Here is a 23,114-nt window from a genome sequence, read left to right on the forward strand (position 1 = left end):
CTCATTCATATTCCTATAAATAACTCCAAACCAACCTGTTGTCTCGCCAAGCTAGGCTTATATGGAACTTGGTTCGTTAGTGCTCTATCTAGACAACAGGTGTTCATGCATGTCTTCCCAGGAAGAATTGTGCAACAGAAAATAAAACAATATCTAAAGGCCATGACTTGAAAACATGAGTGTAGGTTGACTGCAGATTCATATGGAGAAACAAAAATCCCATTATAGCCAAAACAATCCTGTATAATAAGGGAACTTCTGGAGTCATCACCATTTCTGACTTCGAGCTCTACTATAGAGCTACAGTAATAAAAAGTTTGGTATTGGTATAAAAACAGACATGTGAACCAATGGAATTGAATCAAAGACTCTGCTACTAATCCACACATCTATGAACATCTGATTTTTGACAAAGAAGTCAAAATTGTACAATGGAAAAAAGAAAGTATCCTCAGCAGATAGTGCTGGCATAACTGGATATGTACATGTAGAAGAAGACAAACAGATCCATATCTATCCTCATGCACGAAACTCAAGTTCAAATGGATCAAACACCTCAACATAAATCCAGGTACACTGAACCTGATAGAAGAGAAAGGGGGAAGTAGCCTTGAATGTATTGGCACAGGAGACCACTTCCTAAAGATAACACCAGTAGCACAGACTCTGGGAGCAACAATCAATAAATGAGACTTCCTGAAACTGTGAAGCATCTGTGAAAAAAAAAAAGACACAGTCAATAAGACAAAGTGGCAGCCTACAAAACGTGAAAATATCTTCACCAACTCCATGTCTCCTAAGAAAATAGACACCAAAATACCAAATAACCTTATTTAAAAATGTGGTACAGATCTAAACAGAGAATTCTCAACAGAAAAAAATCAAATGGCTGAAAGATATTTATTTATTTCATAATAAGATATTGCTCAACATCCTTTATTATCATGGAAATGCAACTGAAAATGACTTTGAGATACCATCTTACATCTGTCAGAATGGCTAAGATCAAAAACAATGATGACAGCTTATGCTGGAGAGGATGTGCAGTAAGGGGAACATTCATCCATTGCTGGTGGGAGTGCAAACTTGTACAGCCACTTTGGAAATCAGTATGGTGGTTTCCCAGAAAATCGGGAATCAATCTACCTCAAGACCCAACAATATCACTCTTAGTCATATAGCCAAAGAGTATACAATCATGCCACAAGGACATTTGCTCAACTATATTTATAGCAGCATTATTTGTAATAACAAGAACCTGGAGACAACCTAGATGTCCATCAACTGAAGAATGGATAAAGAAAATGTGGTACATTTACACAATTGAGTATTACTCAGCAGTAAAAAAAAACTATGGCATCTTGAAATTTGCAGGCAAATGGATGGAACTAGAAAAAACCATCCTGAGTGAGGGAACCCAGACCCAGAAAGGCAAACATAGAATATATTCATACAAGTGCAGATGAAATATAAAGCAAAGGATAACCAAGCTACAATCCACAACCCCAGAGAACATAAGGCAAAAAGGAGGACTGAAAGAGGGACATACATGGAGGGCCCAGGAAGGGAAAATATTTAAGATCTCCTGAGTAAACTGGGACAGGAGGGTAGAACGGAAGGGATGGGGAATGGGAACCTGAGGAATCAAGAAGACTGAGATGGGGGAGGAGCAGAGGAGAAGAGCAATGAAAGAGATATCTTGATAGAAGAAGCCATTATGGGGTTAGGGAGAAACCTGGTGCTACAGAAGTTCTCAGAAACCCACAAGAATGACCCCAGCTAAGACTCCTAGCAATAGTGGAGAGGGTGCCTGAACAGACCTTCCCTTTAATCAGGTTAGTGACTACCCTAATTGTCATATAGAACCTACATTCAGTAACTGATGAAAGCAGATGCAGTGACCCACAGCCAAGCACTGGGCTGAACTCCTGGATTTCAGTTGAAGAGAGGAAGGATCATATGAACAAGCAGGGTCAAGACCATGATGGGGAAAAGCACAGAGACAGCTGACCCGAGCTAGTGGGAGCTCACAGACTATGGACTGACAGCTGGGGAACTTGCATGGGATTAGACCCTCTGAATGTGGGTGACAGTTATGTGACCTGATCTGTTTTGGGACCCCTGTCAGTGGCACAAGGACCTATCCCAGGGGCATTAATTGGATTTTTGTAGCCCGTTCTATATGGAGGGATGTCTTGCTCAGCCTTGATACATGGGAGAGGGGCTTGGTCCTGCCTCTACTTGCTATACCAGTCTTTGTTGACTTCCCAAGGAAGACCTTTCCCCCTTATGAGGAGTGGATAAGGTGTGGGATTGGGGAGAAGTGAGAGATGGGAGAAGCAGACGAATGGGGAACTGGGCTTGGTATGTAAGATGAAAAATAAGTTTTTTAAAATAAAAAATGAATCAAGTTGTATTCCTTAAATAGGTACAGTGTATGTATGTCAATCGTACCCCAGTAAGGATTCTGAAGCAAAGAACCATTAGTCAGTGATATGAGATAAAAATTAAGAAGAATGCCATCATGCGATTTGAAAAAATGTCATGTGCTCTGTGCCAAGGGCCCACAGACTAGACGACAGTTTGGAGATAGGTCCAGTGCATTAGAGGAGCTCAAAAAAAGCAAGAAAGACTCAAAGATGAGGTCAGTACCCAGTCCAGGAAATGGGAAAAATCTGAGCAGAGGAGCGGTGCTCAAAAGAAGCCCTGAGCTGTTTAAACAAAGTGGAAAGATGAGTGTGGTGATTTGAATGAAAATGACCCCCATAGGCCATAGGGAGTGGCACTGTTAGGACACGTGGCCCTGTTGGAGCAGGCTTGACTTTGTGAAAGAAGTGTGTTACTGGGGAGTGGGTTTTAAGGTTTCAAATGCTCAAGCCAGGCCCGGTGTCACTCTCTCTTCCTGCTGCCTGTCGATCCAGATGTCTAGAACTCTCAGCTACCTCTCTAGTACTATGTCTGCATGTATGACACTACGCTTATAGCCATGATGATGATACGGGACTAAACCTCTGAAACTGTAAACCAGCCCCAATTAAATGTTTTTCCTTATAAGAGTTGCTGTGGTCATGATGTCTCTTCACAGCAATAGAAACCTAACTAAAACAACAAGGATAGATAAATTCTTGTTGGCCAAGTTGTCTGAACAAATTCCGTTATCCAGAAACCTGACAGACTGAGTTAAATGCACCATTCTATCCCTTGTTTATATTAAGCTTGGCTGTACAGATATTCATATTTTCAGCTTCAGTAATAATCACATATTATCATTTTTAATACAAATCCATGTTTGAGAATCCTCTCTTCTTAAAGAGTACAAATTATTTTAAAATCCTTGAACTGTTCACACAACAAATACTGTAATATCTACTTATCGATCTGTGGAATCAGCCCCAGGGAAAGTTTCTTTAAAACTGGAGATCCTTTTATGATAGTTGAAAGATCGGGGATTTTGTTTTTACCTCTGAAAGTAGCTTGTCCTTTATATATTTGAATTTAAAGTTTATTTTTTTTTTTTTTGGTTTTTCGAGACAGGGTTTCTCTGTGGCTTTGGAGCCTGTCCTGGAACTAGCTCTTGTAGACCAGGCTGGTCTCGAACTCACAGAGATCCGCCTGCCTCTGCCTCCCGAGTGCTGGGATTAAAGGCGTGCGCCACCACCACCCGGCCTTAAAGCTTATTTTTACACTTATGTAAGAATTATACATTTAAATAACATTATATTAAACATCTAGGAAGAAAGAAAAATTGTCCATGTTTATACCACACTAAATATCTATCAGTAGTATTTGGATGTTTACTTGTAGAATTTTAGTACAGTTTTGAGCTTCATGGTGACTAAGATACTTAAGTTTTTCTTTCCCATGAAGACATTCCTGTGTGTTCAAAAAGCTAGTGAGTGAGGTGATGAGGTCACTTCTACTGTATGTCTGGGGAATTCCATCTGCTCAAGTACAAGGACTTTATAGCACATTATATGAAACCAGCATCCTCAGTGAGCCAGAACCCTGGATTTGTGTGTGCAGTATACATATTAATTCTCCGTATCTTTCTCACATAGACAAAGGAGACAAAAGAGAGCAAAGTTAGTTATAGACAGCATTCTAACTTACTTGACAGCAAGCATATCAATGCTTTCCACTCCGAGCCAGCTAGTGAAGAGCTAAGCACTAGTCAGTCCTGTTTGGACTCTTAGCAAGCTTCCTGAGAGCAGCTTCCTGCTAGTCTACTTTTGTGATGAAGGGGTTTTTCAATGGAACTGGGTGAATCTGATGAATGTTAACGACATGGTTCCAAATCTTCTTTAGCCAATCCATTTGCAGCTGTTCCCCGAGTTATTTAGTAAATGCCTGAAACAGCTGTCAACATTCTGTGAGGGAAGCTCTTCAATCAATGAATTGACAGAAACGCAATACTTGGAATATTCAGAGCAGAAGGCAAGAGAACATAATATACATCTATTTAGTGATGGAGCCAGCAATGAAAGGGAGGGATTGATACTGTGGATTTGGAAGCAATGAAGAGAATTCCATGCTCCTGGGCATAGAAAAGAGAGCAGAGTGCAGTTCTGCATGGGAGACTGAAAAAGTCAAATGGGGTGTTTGAGTGTCCTAAGGATATGAACAATGTTATTTTCTACCAATAAGAATGCTTGTAGCGGGGTAGAGCAGCATTGTAAATCATATTTTAATTAAAATTTTAGTGCTTGTTGATGTTATTTTTTATTGTCTCAATAAAACATTTTTTAACAGATGACATCTGGACATTTTGTTCAAGTCCCTCTCCCTTCTCTATAAAATTCTTCAGTAAATTTAATTGTCAAGAAAGTCATTCGACTGACAACTGCAGAAAACGAAACCTTTTATTCAGTATGATAGTTTGGGTTTTGAAAGTCCCTCAAGGCACATGTACTAAAGACTTGATAGCCAGGTGGCATCATGGGGAGATGGAATCTGTGAGAGGCAAAGCCTAGAGGGAGGTTGTTAAGTCATTGGAATAGTAAAAGAAGGTCATGGGATCCTGACCTCGGTTATTTCTTTCATTCCTGGTCATCAGATGAGTGCTTTTGCCCCACCACACATATTTATTCCCACCGGCCTTAACACAGTCCAAATGTTACATAGACTGTAGTCCTGCAAAACGTGAGCCAACCTTTCTCTTTGAACATTGATTATCTAGGGTACTTGTTAGAGTGATGGAAAGATGACCTTCAGCCTCTGAGTTTAGAAAAGAATGTTTTTTGTGATGCTGTTAGCCTCCCTTCTACCAAGAAGATATCACTTCTTAAGAGAAGTCTTAGGTCAGGTTTAACTCACTGTAGTGTTTGCTTCCCATCTAAATATAGCCTGCGTGGTGGAAAACCATCTGCTAGAGCATACTATTAAGATCTTCACGATAGAAATTAAACTGAACCAACTGAGTAAGATCTTCCAGACGTAGCCATTTTGGAACTCTGGAGTTCTCAGAAGATCTCAAACTTCCAGAGAATTACAGCTAAACTTTGGTCGATTTCAGTTTCCAACAGTATTAGGGAAGACTCTGTAGCTATATTTATAGTGGTTGTACAGCAGGAGAGCTGACCCCCACCCTGACCCTTGTCTGCCATGTGGTGGCATGGATGAGGGAAAGATGCCCTCCCCCCCCCACCCCTCGCTACAGGTGGGACGTGAGAGAGCTAGCCCCACGGTCTCTAGAGTGAGAGAACTAAGCCTGCCTCACACCAGCTGTAGCATATAAGAGACTGAACCCTGCACCCCACCTGGGCAGCACGCTAGAGCTGACCCTGTTTTCAGAGGTGCAGGTGTGGTAGGCCTGAAGGCATGAGAGCAGGAGAGCTGACCCCGCCACCCTCTCACATTTCCCCCTACAACAATCAGAAGAGAGGACCCTACATCTTGCCTGAGCAAAACAGTAGAGCTGACTCTGGTGATCTAAGTTAGGGGGGGCCTGGATCTGAGGGCCCAAGAGCAGGAGAACTGATCACAAGAGCTGTAGGCTGCATCAAGTGAGTTATCTGAGGCAATGCTACCTACCTCCCAACCCAGAACCAGAACTGAGTTTGCCCACCCTAACATCCACCTCATCTATAAACTGTTAGAGCATGTGAAGGGGATGAACCTACAGATCCAAAACAGCAGGATCTCCATGACACAGGACAACAACAGGACATCCAGGATGAGCACCACTGAGAGCTCATGAAACCAGAGGCCTTGAGTCAGACCAATGACTTGTGGCAGTGAACACTTGTAAGTGAAGAAGAATGAACTGAAGGGTAAACTGTGTGACTCAATGGACCACTGTGGTGGTTTGAAAGAAAATGGTCCCCAAAGGAAATGACACTATGAAGAGGAGTGGCCTTGTTGGAGGAAATGTGGTTTTGTTGGAGGAAGTATGTCACTGTGGTGGCAGGCTTTGAAGCTACCTATACTTAGGATACCACACAAGGTGACTCTCAGTTGACTTCCTATTGTTTGCTATATGTAGGACACTTGGCTATTTCTCCAGCACCATGCCTGCCTACATGCCACCATGCTCCATGCCATGAAGGACTGAACCACAATAAAATGTTTCCTTTATAAGAGTTGCCATGGTCATGGTGTCTCTTCACAGCAATAGTAACCCTAATTAAGACAACCACACTGTATCTTACACAATAAGATTCTTCTTTTCTGTTTTTGTTTTTTATTTGTTTTTGCTTTTTTCTTGTTTTTCTTTTTTAATTTGGTTTCAATTTTGGGGGAGGTTGCAAAGGCACAGAGCACATTCAAGAAGATGGGAAGGGCTCCAAAGCCACAGAGAAACCCTGTCTCGAAAAATCAAAAAAAAAAAAAAAAAAGAAAAAAAAGAAGATGGGAAGATAAGTGGGATTAGAATGCATGATGTGAAATCCACAGAGAATCGTTGTAGTGCGCTCTCTCTCTCTCTCTCTCTCTCTCTCTCTCTCTCTCTCTCTCTCTCTCTCTCTCTCTCTCTCTCTCTGTGTGTGTGTGTGTGTGTGTGCGTGCATATGCCATGCTGTGTATATGGAAGTCAGAGGGCAACTTTTGGGAATTAACTTTCACTTTCTACAATGTTGGTTCCAGGGACTGAACTCAGGTCATCAGGCTGAGAGGCAAGGACCTTTACCCACTGAGCCGACCCACCAGCCTTCATTACCATTCCTGTTGTTCATATATTATTACCATACCAAATGGAATGTCAAAGGCTAAAAATTCTATGTGCTTCTCAAGATCTCTTCTTTCAACAATAGGTCAAATGTACACATATTTGTTTTGAAAATGCAGAAATCATACCAATTCATGTTATCAGCTATAAATAGTATGAACATGTCAATTTCTAAATTAAATTTTTGGTTTCTTAAAACACAAACAAGCATGCTGTCCTGAATGAAAAAGAAATGATTAAGAATATATAATTATTTGACAGCTGCTTGCTCTGCGGTCACCAATGTATATCTACAGTATGTTCAACATATAATTAGGATGACAGGAAAACATGGAGTTATCATATAAATGTAAGTATGTCAAAGCTTCAAGGGTCATTAAGAGTGTCTCCTTAACAGCTTGGTTGAAAAATGATATGCTTATTTCAAGAAATCTATATTTCTCAGAATAAAGTGTTCCTTTAAGACAGTCTAAAGTCAAAATAGCATCATGCAGGTGTTTACAATTTAATCACAGCAAAGTCTATTCATAAAGAGTTTAATCACATGCTAGGTGATGATCCCATCTTGGAAATTGGACACAATTTCAGATATCAGATCTGATTCTTGATTTTGGAAAAACACTTGGAAAATGGCTGGGAATGTTCTTCGGTGGAAATAGGAAAGGTGGCATGCAAATGCTTAAGAGTCATTTAAGGATATTGAAGGATAATTTTTAATCACATGATTTGATGACTTGAGACAGAAAATTCTACCTTGCAGGTATCAAAATGGGATGGTTGAATCATTCTCAGAAAGTTTAGAAGCAGCTCCGCACCAAAGAAGAGAAATGAGTTAGACAGTTTCTTTATTTTGATTTGCAGCTCTGTAAAACGTTTAGGAAACAAAGCCATCTTGATCCATTTGGCAGGAAGCAATGTTTTCCTTCTTGCTTTCTTAAATTACTTTGCAATTCTTTCGTGATTCTATCACGGTTTCTCTAGAATTCTATTTATGTGAATATCTTTTCCCCCTATAAGGTTATAAGCCGCTGAAAGGCAGGTTTCATCTCACTACCCAGATGGTTCCTGTCACCGGAGCCTTGCAAAAATATGCTTCAATACATATTGATAAAGATTAACTAGACCTTGTGTAGATTAACCTCTTACCTCCATTTCTGAAACATCCACCTTCCACTTGCCAGCTGGGCAGCCAGGTCATTGGGAATGTTGGACGGGATATTCCATGTCTACAAATCATGAAATAATCATTTTCTTGGAGGGCCTTTCTAGAAGAATCCTTTGACTTTAGAATTCTAATTATTTCTGAATAAGCAAAGTCTGAACAGTTCCAAGGCTCATGTCTATACTGGGGAGTATTCACTAAGTGAGTGCATGCATCATTCAGGAAACATTCCGTAGAAAACATGGGTGTAACCTGAACTTGAAAACAGCCTGATACAGGATACCGATGAGGAAGTTGGGGAGGGCATGGTAGAAATGCTATGTGATTTACTGAAGGAACTCATGTTTGAACATCACATACACATCCAAAACACTCTGTTGGCCAAAGACGATATAAAATAGAAGGCCAGTTTTTGATCACTGCCAAACAAGCCAGATAAATATAATATCGTTAGACAGGCAGTAGGGAGCACTGTGACAGTAGTTGACATAGGAGAGTAAGACTGAATACAGAAACAGGTGGGCTCTTAACCACTGAGCCATCTTTCCAGCCCCATCTAATGTTTTTATATTTGCATTGATATACATATATATTAGATATAGATGACAGGATTAAATAGATGATAGATATATTAGATAAATAGATGATAGATAGATAGATAGATGTATCTATGTACATCTATCTTGTATGTGGTTATGTGCGTGAGTACACACAAATAATGTATTTCTTTTTTTACATTTCTTAGAACTGTCCCTACAACCCATCTAAATTCCTACCCTGATTCTGAAGTAGACACAAGATCCCTCTTGCTCTTGTCTGTACTTCCCGTAAAGGCTGAGACAAAAATCACACTTAAGAATGTTTCTCACTGTGCAGGTCTGGGTTGCTACCTCCTGCTTATTTACATTTTCAGGTGCTATCTTGTCTTATGAGCAATGCACTTTTTAAGACACCTTCCCTGCTGTGTAAAATAGTACCTCCTCCATTTGTCCTAAAATAGTCTCTTTTATGCCTCGAGGGGTTTTAATGTAGGTTCTAGTTTTCTGGAATTTTATTAGTAAGTCTATTAGCCAAATTCTTTGTGATTTTACTGATTTTAATGGTATTTATCTCTTTTTATTTGTAAAGTCCCAGCATCCTATATATTTTCTAGTCTACAGTCTTGGATCCTTATCTCTATTTTACTAGGTCTTCTTTATATTCACTCCGCATCAATCACAGTCACAGGGGAATCAGATATCCAGTCCAAATTCATGCTCATGGGTCTGAGTTCAATCCCCAATGTGTGTGTGTGTGTGTGTGTGTGTGTGTGTGTGTGTGTGTGGTGTGGGGTAGAGGAGAAAGAGACAGAGATAAAACAAGCCATACATTTTTTGCACACTATTATTTTAAGTAGAGGAATTACTTGTGCATGTGTGTAAGAGCCTGAGGGATATCTTGGGTGTCACACCTCCAAAACCGTTTACCACTTTTTTTTTTCATTATGGGATTTTAAATTAGGACTTGAACCTCACTGATTCAGCTAGGCTGGCTGACCAGTGAGGCCCAGGGTTCTGTCTGTCTTCACCTCCCCAGTGCCAGGATTGCAACTGTGCACCACTATGACTGGCTATTTATGCCGTGTTGGGGATCAAACTCGGATCCTCATGTTTGCATTTCAAACACTTAATGATCTATCTCCCCAGCTCCGGAACTACTTTAAAACTCACCCCCTGACTGTCATAACTTCCTTTAATGTTAGTATGCTTTTGGGAGGGCGGGGGGGGGGGGAATAGAGTGTAGGAATCAAATTCTCGTTCTTGCATGTGCCAGGCAAACACGCAAATGGATCTTTCAGAATTGACAAAACCTACGCAAAGCCTACATAAAGCAAGTTAAGGAGTCACTGGGCCTACGTACACTGACTCTGAACTTGTACATACTGAAGGTATTTTTCATCACACATCAAAATGGCATGATTGATTCCCCCTTTTGTTGCACATGATTTGTTTTATTTTTGATAACCCTGTCTTGGGAAATGATGCTGGAAGCATCACAACAGCGCTGACTGACAGCTCCCTGTGTGTGTTGTGTCTTTCATAAGAAACAGAATTGACAGCTCATAGGTAAATAGCACAAGTGGATGGATTTGGGCCACACTGTGACTAAAACCAAAGAAGATACTTGTTCTATTTTCAAATTATCAAAATTCAATTAATATGGCAATATGCATGCATCTTGTGAGAACAGATTCGTAGACTCAGACAAGATTTCATTTTAAAACTATTATAGAAACTTGACATACAGCCTTTCTATACTGAAATTGCTTCCTAAATATTTCACCATTTCAGGGAAATTTACATTGCACATTTTCTTATCCTACGCATACTGTTTATTTAGCTAGGAGGGATGTAGATAATGAGAGACTTTTCAAGTTGTAGATTTAAATAGAATGCAAAGTCTCTTTTGCAGGCATTGCCTGTGTTGATAGAAGTTCAAAAAAAAAAAAACACCTGTTCACATTAAAAACAAAAATTCTCCAATTGTATTACTAGGTACATATCCAAAAGGATTAAAACCCAGAGCTGACACAGGTATTTGCTAATATATACAAACATGCACAGCAGAATTATTCACAACATCCAAAAGCTGACAAGGATCTAAATGTCTATCATTCGGCCATCAGTGAAACAAAATATATACATACTACATCTACCAAAGGAAACCTTCTTCAGCCTTAAAAACAGGCAAATTCTGGCCCATACGATACTGCGGCTGAAGTGGAAGCACACTGTGCCTCCTGCAAGTGAGGTAAGACGGCCACAAAAGGAGCGACATTGCGTGATTCCATTTGTATAGGGTCCCTAGAAGTGACAAATACATCCAGGAGAAAGATGGTGGTTTTGAGGGACCTGGGGCTGTAACGATCCAGCAGCCAGTGCTTGATGAGGACAGAGCTTCAATTTGGGAAGGTGAAAGAATTGTGAACGTGGTGGTGGTGACATTTGCACAATAAGACTATACCTAATGCCACTGAATTGTACGCTTAGAATGAGGAAAATGATGTTTGGGTTACGTTCTAGCTAATAAGAGATGTAATGCAATCTGACACTCTGTAAATGCATAAATCAGTCCTGAGTTTTGTGGGGGAGACTGAAAAACTTGCATTTTTAAGACAGTTCTCAGGTTGATGAGTTCTCTATTCCTGCATAACAAATTATGTACTATTTTAGAGGTTTAAAATATTATCTCATTGTGATGTCACCCAAGTACCTACACTCTATGGTTCTGGCTCAGGATGGCCCAAACGTGACAATCTAGAGATGACTAGAGGCTGTGGTCATAGGAAGTCTTGGTGGGAGGGGTCACTTCTGGGAAGGTTATTAGAAGAAATCTCTAGTTTCTGGCTAGTTGTGTCTCTGAGAGCAGGCAGCTACCTCAGATGGAGAACATCCAGGTTCTCCCCAAAAGATCCCTGAAGAGGACAAGAAGAGATAGAAATCCAAAGTACTCTGGAAAGATGATGTCCATGTTATACTGCTTCTCAGAGGCAGATCGTTCAGTCAGTTGATCTTTAACAGGCAGGTTCTACCTTTTGAGGAAAGGAGTATCAAAAACTGGGGACAGTTTATTAGTTTTAGTACTAGTACTAGTATAACACGCCAGTTCTTTTGCTGTGATTTCTATAATGAAGTACCATAAACTGAGTTGTTCAAAATACACAAGGGTATGCCTTTTTGTTCCTAAATGCTGGATATCCAAGTTCAGTGTGATTTCCTTAGAAATTGTGAGAATAAAATCTGCCCCAGTTCCGTTTCCTAGTTTCTGATAGTGTGTGTGTGTGTGTGTGTGTGACCTTGTGTTGTAGATAATCTTCTCCTATATCTTCACGTAGTTTTCTTCTATGCTTCTATCTCTGTGTCCTACTGTCCTTTTTATTTTTTATGTTTTGTATATAGAAAGGCTATTGATTTTGTGAGTTTATTTTATATTCAGCTTCTATGCTGAAAGTGTTTATCAGGTATAGGAGTTTCCTGGTATGATTTTTCAGGTCACTTATTTATATTATCATATATTCTACAGATAAAGATACTTTGACCTCTTCCTTTTCAATTCACACCCTCCTGATTTCTTTAAGTTGTGCTATTGCTCTAGCTAAGACTTCAAGTACTGTATGGAATAGGTATGGACAGAGTGTGCAGCCATGCCTTGCTCATGAATTTGTGGAACTGCTTGAGTTTCTCTCCATTTCAGTTGATGTTGGATGTTGGCTTGCTCTAAACTGCCTTTATTATACGGAGGTATGTCCCTTGTGTTCCTAATCTCTCTATAACTTTTATCATGGAGTGTTGTATTTTGCCAAATGCCTTTTCTGCATCTATGAGATGATCCTGTGGATTGTGGTTTTCAGTTTGTTTATATGGTGGGTTACGTTTATTGGATTATATACATTGAAACATCCCTGCATCTCAGGGATCAAGCCTATTTGATCAGGGTAGATGATCTTTTTGATGTGTTCTTGGATTTTTTCTGCAGGTATTTTATTGAGTACTTTTGCATCTATGTTCATAAGGGAAATTGGTCTGTAATTATCTTTTGTGTTGAGTGTGTGTGGGGTGGGTCTCAGAGTAACTGTGGCCTCACTAAATGAATTGGGCAATGTTCCTTCTGTTTCTATTTTGTGGGATAATTTGAAGAGAGTTGGCATCAACTCTTCTTTGAAAGTCTGGTAGAATTCTGAGCTAAAGCCATCTGGCCCTGGGCTTTTTTTGGTTGGGAGACTTTAATGACTGCTTCTATTTCACTAGGAATTATAGGCCTTCTTAAGTTGCTTATCTGATCTCGATTTAAGTTTGGTAGGTGGTATGTCTCAAGAAAATTATGCATTTCTTTTATATTTTCCAATTTGCTAGAGCAGAAGTTTTTGAAGTATGTCCTTATAACTCTCTGAATTTTCTCAGTTTCCGTTGTTTCCTTTTTCATCTGTAATTTTGTTAATTTAAATATTCTTTCACCTTTTAACTAATTTGGATAAGGATTTGTCAGTCTTATTGATTTTCTCAAACAACCAACTCTTTGTTTCTTTGTATTTCTTTTGTTTGTTTCTATTTTATTGATTTCAGCCCTGAGTTTGCATATTACTTGCTATCTACTCATTTTGGATGTGATTTCTTCCTTCCTTTCTTTTTTCTATAGTTTTCGGGTGTGCTGTTAAATTACTAGTATGAGATCTCTTCAATTTTTTTATGTAGATACCTGCTACTATGAACTTGCCTATTAAAACCTCATTCATTGTGTCCCATAAGTTTGGGTATGTTGGATATTCATTTTCATTCTATTCTAGAAAGTCATTTCTGTCTTGACCTATTTTTCATTTGGTCATGAGTTGTTTGGTTTTTGATGAGTTTGTAAGCTTTCTGTTGCTTCCATGGTTGTTGATATCCAATTTTAATCCATGGTGGTCAGATAGGATGGGGTGTTATTTCAATTGTCTTCTATCTGTCTTAACAGATAGAAGATAGTCTCAGTCTGTGTACGAGTATGTGGTCAATTTTGAAGAAAGTTCCATGAGGTGTTAAGAAAAAAAGTATATTCTTTGTTTTGGGTTAAATATTCTGTACATATCTGTGAGGTCCATTTTGGTTTATAACATCAGACAGCTCTGGCATTTCTGTTCAGCTTTTATCTGGATGACCCATCTGTTGGCAAGAGTGAGGAGAGGCCACAGTAGATCCGTTACAGAGCTGGAGATGAGACAAGGGGATGGATTTGGAGGAAATGAGGAAAAACCATAGATCTGCAGCTAGCCTACTGGCTTCCCTGGCCAGCATCACAGCACCTCTATTTTAGTGAGCGCTAAAATCCTGCTCTCCAAATACTAGTCCTGAACCCAAGCCAAAGACTAAAGAGATTTTCACTAATGTAAAAGGTAGTAACGAACAAATGGAAAAACAGTGATTCCCTCCCCCCCCCTTATAACAAATATCCCACTTCGAGTTTTTCTCTTCTGTTTTTTAAAATCGTGTTATTTCTCTTTCCTTAGAACTCTGTTTTGTGAGATTTCTATTTTATATATATATGAGTGTTTGGCTTGCACCTATGTACACCACAGACATAACTGATGCCCTTGAAATACAGAGGCAGCGTCAGATGCCCCAGAGCTGGAATTACAGACAGATATAATCTGCCACATGAATGCTAGGGACCAAACCCAGGTCCTCTGCAAAAGCATCAAGTGCCCTTAACTGCTGAGCCATCTCCTCGGCCTCTAACTTGGTCACTTTGATATCATTTTCTGTTTATGTTTTAAATGTCTATTGATCCTTTCAACATGTTTGGAAATTCTTTAGAGTGGTTTATTCCATCACTTGTACCTGGTTGAAATCACCCCGAGAGTTACTGTTAGGAATTAGAAGTTTCAGAAGGCAAGGCCAATTCTTGTCTACACAGACACTGTTCTTACTGCTTTCAAAGTTCAGAGTTAATACCATAGTGAGAGCCCTAAGTGAAGCAGAGCAGTTGAGTGTTGTCAGTCAGCGGGTCACACATCTAAGAGTCAACACAAGAATGAGTTGGAACCTAGAGTAAAATTAGCCCGCAGTTGGAGGAAGGTCTTGACCTAAGTCCTGAAAGCTGGCAAGCTCGAGAGGAGGAGAAGGCCGCTCTAGGAAGGCAGGCCGACAAGAAAGCAAGCTTGAAATCCACGGAATGGGAGCAAGGACTGCAGAAGGCTTGTCTGAGTGTGGGACTGCGACTCAAACAGGAATTGGAAGGAGGGTCCAGGGAGCAAAGCTTCCTACTACAGCTAGCGGCAAGGGGAAAAAACACGCGCAACTAACCTGCAGGCAAAGCCCAGAGGACCCATCAGCGGCGAGGGGCCGGGCTGCAGGACTCGCCTCCTAGCTCCCATTGCTAAGGAAGCGCTTCCGCCTGGGCGGTCTGCGCCTGCGCGGTCTCTAGGCTCCGCCTCTCGCCCCTCCCTCCAGGCCCTCGTTCCCAGCCAACATGGCGGCGCCCTGTGTGTCCTGCGGCCGGGCGCTTTCCCGTCGGCTCTCTCACGCGGTTAGGGTTAGCCTTTGCCAGAGGCCCGGGTACTGGACAACCTCGGCGACTGACTGGCAGGCAGGTCCCAGGGCCCAGGTAAGCCTGCGATGGCAGTTCGCGTGGTTGGGTGATGTGAAGCCGGCTCACCTTGCCGGGCAGCCCGCTGTCCGTTGTGGCCCCCGGCCCTGAGGTGTTGGGGAGAGATCGGAGGTCCCGTGTGGGAGTGGGCGGTTCGGCTCCTCAGCAGCCTCTTCTTGAGCCTTGGGGCCGCTAGGCAAAGCTTCCCGCAGATGGAGCTTAGCTACTGCCTACGTGTGGCGATCGGTCCCAGGGGGAGAAGGCGAGCTGACCCCTGCTGCGACCCGGAAAACATCGTGGGGAACACCACTCCGTGGAGGGGGTGGGGGACATACACTGTATATAAGTGCCTCACATTGTGGAACTTCAGTTTCCGTATTTTTTTTTTTCCTGAAACTTTGTCTTCTGACATCTTGGAGGGCAGAGTTTTGTCCGCTTCGCCCAATCCTGGGGTCATTGTGAAGCTGTGATTTCCAGCTTGCGTCTGTTACCTGCTTGCATCGCGGGTCCACTGACAAGGGCCACCGAGTGAGGGAAGAAGCCGGGTGTAGTATTGGCTGATTGTATTTAAGGTGTCTGTGGGGTGTTCCACCGGGGATTTCCAGTAGACCCTAGGTAGGCGTGTTTGTGACATAGAGGGAGACCTAAACTTTTAAGTCACGTTACCTTGTAGGTGCTTACTGAAGCCCAGGAAATAGCACACAGAGAGGTTGTGGTACAGGAGTATGCAGAGGGACTGGGCCGTAAAGTACAAACAGGCCAGAAAAGAGACCTCAAGAGATTGAGAATGTGCTGCCAAAGAAGTGGGCCTTGGCAAACAACGTTCTAAGTAGAGAGAGAGTACCAAAAACCAGATACTGCAGAGAAGTTAAGTACTGGATCTTAAAACTGTTTTGCAAAATGACTGGTCATCTTTTTCTGTGCTGCAGTCAACCTGTCCATTGATCCATCAGGCATCTAGGGTTTTGTTGTTGTTTTTGTAAATTGGAAAATGTACTAGACTTTTTTATTTCTTCTATACTTCTCTTTGGATATTTCTATTTTTTCTTTTGTTTTTCTCTTTTTTTTTTTTGTTTGCTTGCTTGTTTGTTTGTTTTAAGGCAAGGTTTCTCCGTGTATACCCTATCTGTCCTGGAGCTTGTTTTGTGGACCAGTCTGGCTTTGAACTCAGAGCCTGCCTCTACCTCTTGAGTGCTAGAATTAAAGGTGTGCACTACCACCATTGGCTGTTGAATATTTCTTTATACACATAATTGCATGAGATGAACTGTGGCATACAGAATATTTTTATTGTGATAGTGAGCTTATGGGGCTCTCCCTCTCTTACATTCTGAACCTAGTGTCTACCCTTCTGTCTTTCTCCATATTCTTATAATTATGTGTAACATGCATGTCTTTTAAAGATAGACCTTTTCGGGTCACATCCCTTTTACTTTTTTTAAAACTAAGTCTTTTATTCTGGCTAAGGGAAGTTCTAATTGCTTACTGCTTTCTCCCTGCTAATGCTGTCAAAGTACGTGTGTTGCTTTGGCTCTGTGCTGTCATTTCTGTGGAGATTTTCACATGTGAGGTTATTGTTGCAAACGATATGTGTATCCCCAGTTCCAGCATTTCATATCGCTGTCCCCAAGGACAGCTGCAGTTCTCATTCTGTCACTGAGATATGGGAGTGTTCCTTTTTCTGTCTGCATCAGGATTTGCTTGTTAATGTCAGAGGATGGGACTGGCCTTTGCTAATGTTTATTTCCTTGTCCACTCTTGAAATGACCCATCCCAGTTTGCCAAATGTTTACCTAGCATCTCTTGAGCCAGGTACTCAAATGTTGACTACTACCCATGAAAATTGATCCACTCACAAGGAATGGTTGTCTTAGGGCTGACTCTCCAAATTTCTGAATACCACCACAGCATATGTTTTGCCACATGAAATACATCTTAAATAATAGCTGAAAAACTTAACTGCTTTAGATCCTTAATTGTTCCATACACACAAACACACACACACACACACACACACACACACACACACACACACACACACTGTTCTTAGTCATTTTTCTCTTGCTGTGAAAAGACACAGGACCACAACAACCTATAAAAGAAAACATTTAGTGAGGGCTTGCTTACAGTTTCATAGTGTTAGTCATGATCATCATGTTGGGAGCGTGGAGCCAGGCAGCTATGGGAGTGAGGTAGTGGCTAATAGCTTGCATCCTAATCCATAAGCAGCAGCAGCAACAGAGAGGAGAGGGAGGAGGAGGGGGTGGTGAGAGACTGAACTTGGTGTGGGCTTTTGAAACCTAAAAGCCCAGCCCCCAATGATATACCTCCTCCAGCAAGGCCACACCTCCTAATCCTTCCCCAAACAGTTCCAGCAACTAGGGAACAAGCATCAAATTTATTAGCCTATTGGGCCTTCCTCTTTCAAATCACTTCTCCCTGCCCCCTACACACATGCACACACATATACACACACACATTTGTAGACACTCACAAAGACATTTAGAAACCTTTTTTTTGTACAGCCTGTCAGAAATATTAATGTTTCCTGATGTTGGCATTAAAAAACACTTATCTACTTCAGCATTCAACATTAATAGCTGTATTTCTCTTGGGCCCATGTTTTCTAAAACAAACAAAAATTAATGACTTCATGAGCAAATAAAACACTATCCAACTAACTCCCCTCATTTCATATTTGGGTCATGTTCCATTAATTATGGAATCTCTTCAGAGGTCGTGAACAGCTAGAAAGGAGTAGAGGTAATAGAGTAATAGAATCCGTTTCATAACTAGTGTGTTTGCATTTAGTTTACACTGGTAAGTGTGTACTGGTGATATAGACAGAGCTTGTGGGTGACAGTAAAATTTTTTCAGAAACTCTAGTGCAGTGAAGAAAAGGAAGCAGGCCTGACTTGGGTGTGACTCCTGGTTTGGTGTGACTCCTGGTTCTCAGGTGGGACCCTTGTCAGCTGATTTCCTCTGCCATTCTTACAGTATACCCATTTGTATTATGCCCCAACACAGTCACAAATCTCTGAGAATCCCCAGTTTGGTTAAGGATAGCAGTCTGTGTGAGTGACCAAACTTTCTTTCATAAAGTTCACCCTCGCATACTTGGACTCTAATGTGCTGTAGAGGTTTGCAGAAAGTAGTACAGAAGAGCCACAGAAATGTGTTTACCCGGTTCAGTCTAGAGCTGGCAGAGGGTTAGAGAGGTGAGCACGGGCACCTTCCCAGAGGAGGGGAGAGGAAAGTGGAAGCTCCAGCAGCAGTTAGTAATGTGTGTGTGTGTGTGTGTGTGTGTGTGTGTGTGTGTGTGTGAATGTAATATATATGTATATATATATATATATATGAATGAGCTTGTATGAGCTATTAATATATTATCTACAAATATTATGTAGTTAATATGCTCTAGAAAGGTATAATTGCACCTAGAAAGTTATAAACAGGTACAGAGAAATCATAGTGGATTCCAACAACAAATACCTGGATAGCACTTAGGGACTGAGTCAGAGATTGGAGTTAGCAAACCAGGCACATTATGGCCACATGTAGTGCCTCCCTCTGTGATGGGTGGTCTGTCATATCTGATCATCTTCCTGGCTCTTCACAGAAAGTAGCTGTATTTTCTTTGTGTTGTGATAAGACCCATGACCAAAAGCAAGTTGGGGAGGGAAGGGTTTGTTTGAGTGTAGACATTACAGCTCCTCATCAAGGGGAATCAGTTGGATCAGGAGCTCCATGCGGGAACTGAAGAGCACAGAGGAACACTGCTTACTGACTGTTTACGGCTTGCTCAGCTTTTCTTATACAACCCAAAACTTCCTGTCCTGCCCCCCTCTCGGGATTGGGTGGCATCACCCACAGATGGGCCTTACTACATCAGTCATTAATCAAAAAATGCCCCATAGGTCAATCTGATGGAGGCTGTTTCTATTTGAGGGTCCCCTTTTCCAGCTAACTGTAGTTTGTGACAAGTTGGCAAAAACTAGCCAGCACATGACCATTTTGTTAGCATGAAGTCAGAAGGCCGCTTGTATCGGCAGAGAATTGCTGCTTACAGCAGATCTGAGTTCCTTGCCAGTTCCTGAACAGCAGCTTTACTCTTGGGCCCTGTAGCCTTGCTGCAGTGTATAAGCTAGGGAAAATGCCCTGCTTAGCTGGTTGTCTCAGACTAGGGGGAAAAGCAAGGAACTAGAAGCAGATAGGCTAATTTTCCCTCCATCTCAGTGGTGCCAGAGGAGTTAGAAATTCTGTTACATGTCTGTGTCTGCTCTGCTCTTTTAGGTAGTGAAGGGTTTGGTTTGGTTTTATTTTAAACTTGGCCCAAGTGAACAAAATAGTGTTGGCATTATTGTGAACAACTGATAAGTTCCCTTTCGTGATGCTCTTGAAAATAACCCATGAGTTTTAAAACCCTCTATGATTATAGTTTAATAGAGTAGGTATGCTGTTTTAGCTTTTTATATATCTATAGCTTTTCAAATAAAAGTGGTAGAACCATTGCTATCTTGGAAAATATTGCTGCAAAATTTTGGTGAAAAATCTTTTTACTTTTTGTTTTCTACTAAGCATTTTATTAATACCTAAATCTTTTATTTTTTCAAATCCAACATGATGTCCTTGCTGATTAGATGATCTTCCAGAGAAGAATGATCCCTGGCATTTGATGGCTTAATCCTTGTATATTATGGTCATAGTAAATTTGTTCCCGTCTGTATGTAAAGTATCTCTTCATTTTCTCTCTCATGAATTCCCAAGGGCTGTAACATCCTATATTTAGCACATTGCTGTGTTGATCTACAGAAGGGCTTTATAAAAATAATTACTTTTTAATTAGTGGTCAAAGGTACTTTAAATGATGCATTTAAAAATTGTCTCGCATTTTATGAGACAGATGTAGTCAGTTTTGTAAATTATTTATCTTCTGTAAATAATATTTGGATATTAGTATTATTCATACACACAAGTATTTATACATCACAAGCACATATCTACAGACAGACATACACATTCATATATGTTGTATGTCTGTGTTGTGGTATGTATGCTAAAGGTCAAACCCTGGGCCATATGCACTCTAGTCAGATACTCTGCCCAGTCCTTGAGTGTATATTTTTAGCTGTAGTGGGAACGATAACGTCTTTAGTGAGGTGTTTGTTCCCTTTAAGATGCCATCTTGTCCTGGATAAGCTTTAGTGCATTCCCTCATTGCCCTACTTATTCAAGTACCTCTGCATTAAAACTGATGTTTTCTTTATGTAGCAACTTACAAACTTATTTTAAGAAAGCTTGATAATAGATCCATACCTCCCCATCTTGTTCCCTCCCTTTCTTCTACCCATTCTGTCCCCTAGAGGTGGCTAGTGTAAATCCAGATGTTCTGTTCTGTGACTTGTCCTTGAGTAGTAAGTACGTCGCTAACAGAATCAGGGCGTTCCTCTGCTCTAAGCATAGCTTCCATGCCATCACTGTTGCTACTGTGAGTGATGCTGTTGTCACAGCCTTGCTTATGCTCACCATACTCATATTTCCCCGACAGTTGCACCTATAACTGTTTATAGTTATTGGGTTGTTTTAATCATTATTCAGATATGGTCTGTGTGTTTTATTTGATTGGTAAGTATGTTGAATGCATTAATATACGTGATTGTGGAATGAATATGAATGGCAAATTTTTCATTGACAGTTTAGCAAAATGTCTTGCTAAATGCAAGCAGCAGTCATTTCCCCTTCATGTTAACACCTCAAGAGGAATCCAGTATTTGGGTTTTTTGTCTGTTTTTGAATATGTTCTAGAAGAACTGTGACCTGGGACACCTGACCCAGCTTAGCCCTTCTAGGTAATAACTTGCTTGAGATCTTGAACATAAGAGATAAGATAGTTGGTATCTCATTTAATCTTAATGGCCACATTCTGATCTTATTGAACTTGTTGTGAATCATTGGAATTTGTATTTTTCTTTGTCAGAGAATTCCTCACACCCTGCCTACTTTTAATATAATTGTGTAGTCTTTTTAATTTATTTTTTAAATGGGGCTGGAGAGATAGTTCTGGGATTAAAAACACTTGCTGCTTTTGCAGAGGGCCTGGACACACACGTCGAGTGACCACAGTTGCCTATAACTTCAGTTCCAGGAGATCCAGTGCCCTCTTCTGGCTATGTGCACCTGTGTGCATGTGGTATACATACAGACAAGCAGGTACATGCACATTTTAAAAAAGATCTTAGAAAGAACTATTAAACATTCACAAAAATAAAATGCTCATTGGTATATATTACTTATGCATGGTATGTTTCATTATCACATTTTTATACATGTAACTAGTGAATAGTGATCATCCTCAGTCCCCTGCTATCGCCCCTTGTCATCCTTAACCCTTCCTCTCCTCAGCTGGCAGCCTTTCACCTTGTGTCTTTTGGTTCACTTTGGTTTTAGGACCCCGGGAGTTTCATAGGGTTATTTATAGGAACATGGGCACCTTTTGCGTAGTTCGTCAATGAGCTTTCTTTTGCTTATATCCAGAAGCTTCTAATTGATTCAGCTATACATCTGTTCAAAGAAGTCGTTGTATTTCCTCTGTTGGAGTCCTTGTATAGTTTCTTTCCATTCACGTTTTCTGATGTGAATTGTCTTTACCTTTTTAAAAATTCCTCAAAGTATTTTTCTACCTTTTCTAGTCATAGTAGCAGAACAGCCTTCTTTGTTCCGTTTTTAGCCAATTAAACTAAAAAGAAACAGCCTGATACTGCTATAATACCGTTAAAGTAATGTTGACACTGGCATTTGGCCAAATTTGGGACATCAGAGCTGTCAGGATGTATCTGCCTCTTTGGCAGCCAGCTTGATTGAAATTATAGTTGTCTGACCCACTGATTATCTTTAAAAAGAAACAAATTTGTCACGTTGTGTCTATACTATTCCTTGAACAAAAGTCTGATGAAAATTCTGGCACCATGGGTCTGCAGTTGGGGATGGAACCTGTAGCTGGTTCCATCAGGATTGTTTATGGTCCAAAGAAATTCTCTCCGAGAACCAATTCTCTCTGAGAACTGGAACTGCGCTTGTCTAAAACGCTGTCTGTCTGGTTGGCTGGTTTCATTCCGCTTCGCCTTAATGGACTGTACGAATGAGTAGTAGACTCCACTCTGTATGCATGTTTTTCTGTGAGCTTATTGCTGGAATAATTCAGAACCTTTAAGAAGAAATATATTCGTTGAGCTATTTCTTGTGTTATAACAAGTATTATGAATTTCAGTATGTCGTATTTTTAAGTCTTTGAGAAAAAAATGTTCCAAATTAGGGTCATCTGTAAAAGTCTTTTAAATGAACAGTAAAAACTTTTGTAAATATATTTAGGCCTCACTTACATTAAAATTAGGAAAGCTGTCATCTCATGTCACAAACTCCAGAGAATTTGATTGACAAGTGAAGAAACAAATCAAGTGGGGAAAGAAACCTTCAAGTCAGTAATCAACTCTCTCACTTGAGAAGATGCTAAGATGTAGGAACCAAAGCAGCAAAGGCACAGCAGCCCAGATAGATGAAGAGCTAGAAATAGATGTTCATGTAACCGGGTGGAAGCGTGACAGCAGCCCTTCCCTTTTGTGGTTTCCGCTCTTTGTGGTCAGCTCCAGTCCTCAAGCGTCTGTCTTGACCCTCGGTAGTGAGACCACATTC

At 40.7% G+C, this 23,114-nt stretch overlaps 1 protein-coding gene and 1 long non-coding RNA gene across 2 annotated transcripts in view; one reads left to right on the forward strand and one right to left on the reverse strand.

The window, feature by feature from the left end:
- Positions 1-662: 662 nt before the first annotated feature.
- LOC119823083 lies at positions 663-15,231 on the reverse strand. Its single transcript, XR_006020882.1, has 3 exons — positions 15,143-15,231; positions 8,309-8,388; positions 663-713 (listed from the first exon to the last, which is right to left on the reverse strand). It is a non-coding gene; the product is annotated as an uncharacterized LOC119823083 (long non-coding RNA).
- A 64-nt stretch (positions 15,232-15,295) lies between these two features.
- Mrps9 (mitochondrial ribosomal protein S9) overlaps positions 15,296-23,114 on the forward strand; it is a 49,810-nt gene continuing 41,991 nt past the window's right edge. The window contains exon 1 of the mRNA XM_038343982.2: positions 15,296-15,443. Coding sequence (XP_038199910.1) covers positions 15,309-15,443 — 135 coding nt within the window. The 5' untranslated portion in view covers positions 15,296-15,308. The remainder of the gene's footprint in view (positions 15,444-23,114) is intronic.

This window comes from Arvicola amphibius, chromosome 9, assembly GCF_903992535.2.
Source record: "Arvicola amphibius chromosome 9, mArvAmp1.2, whole genome shotgun sequence".
NCBI lineage: Eukaryota > Metazoa > Chordata > Mammalia > Rodentia > Cricetidae > Arvicola > Arvicola amphibius.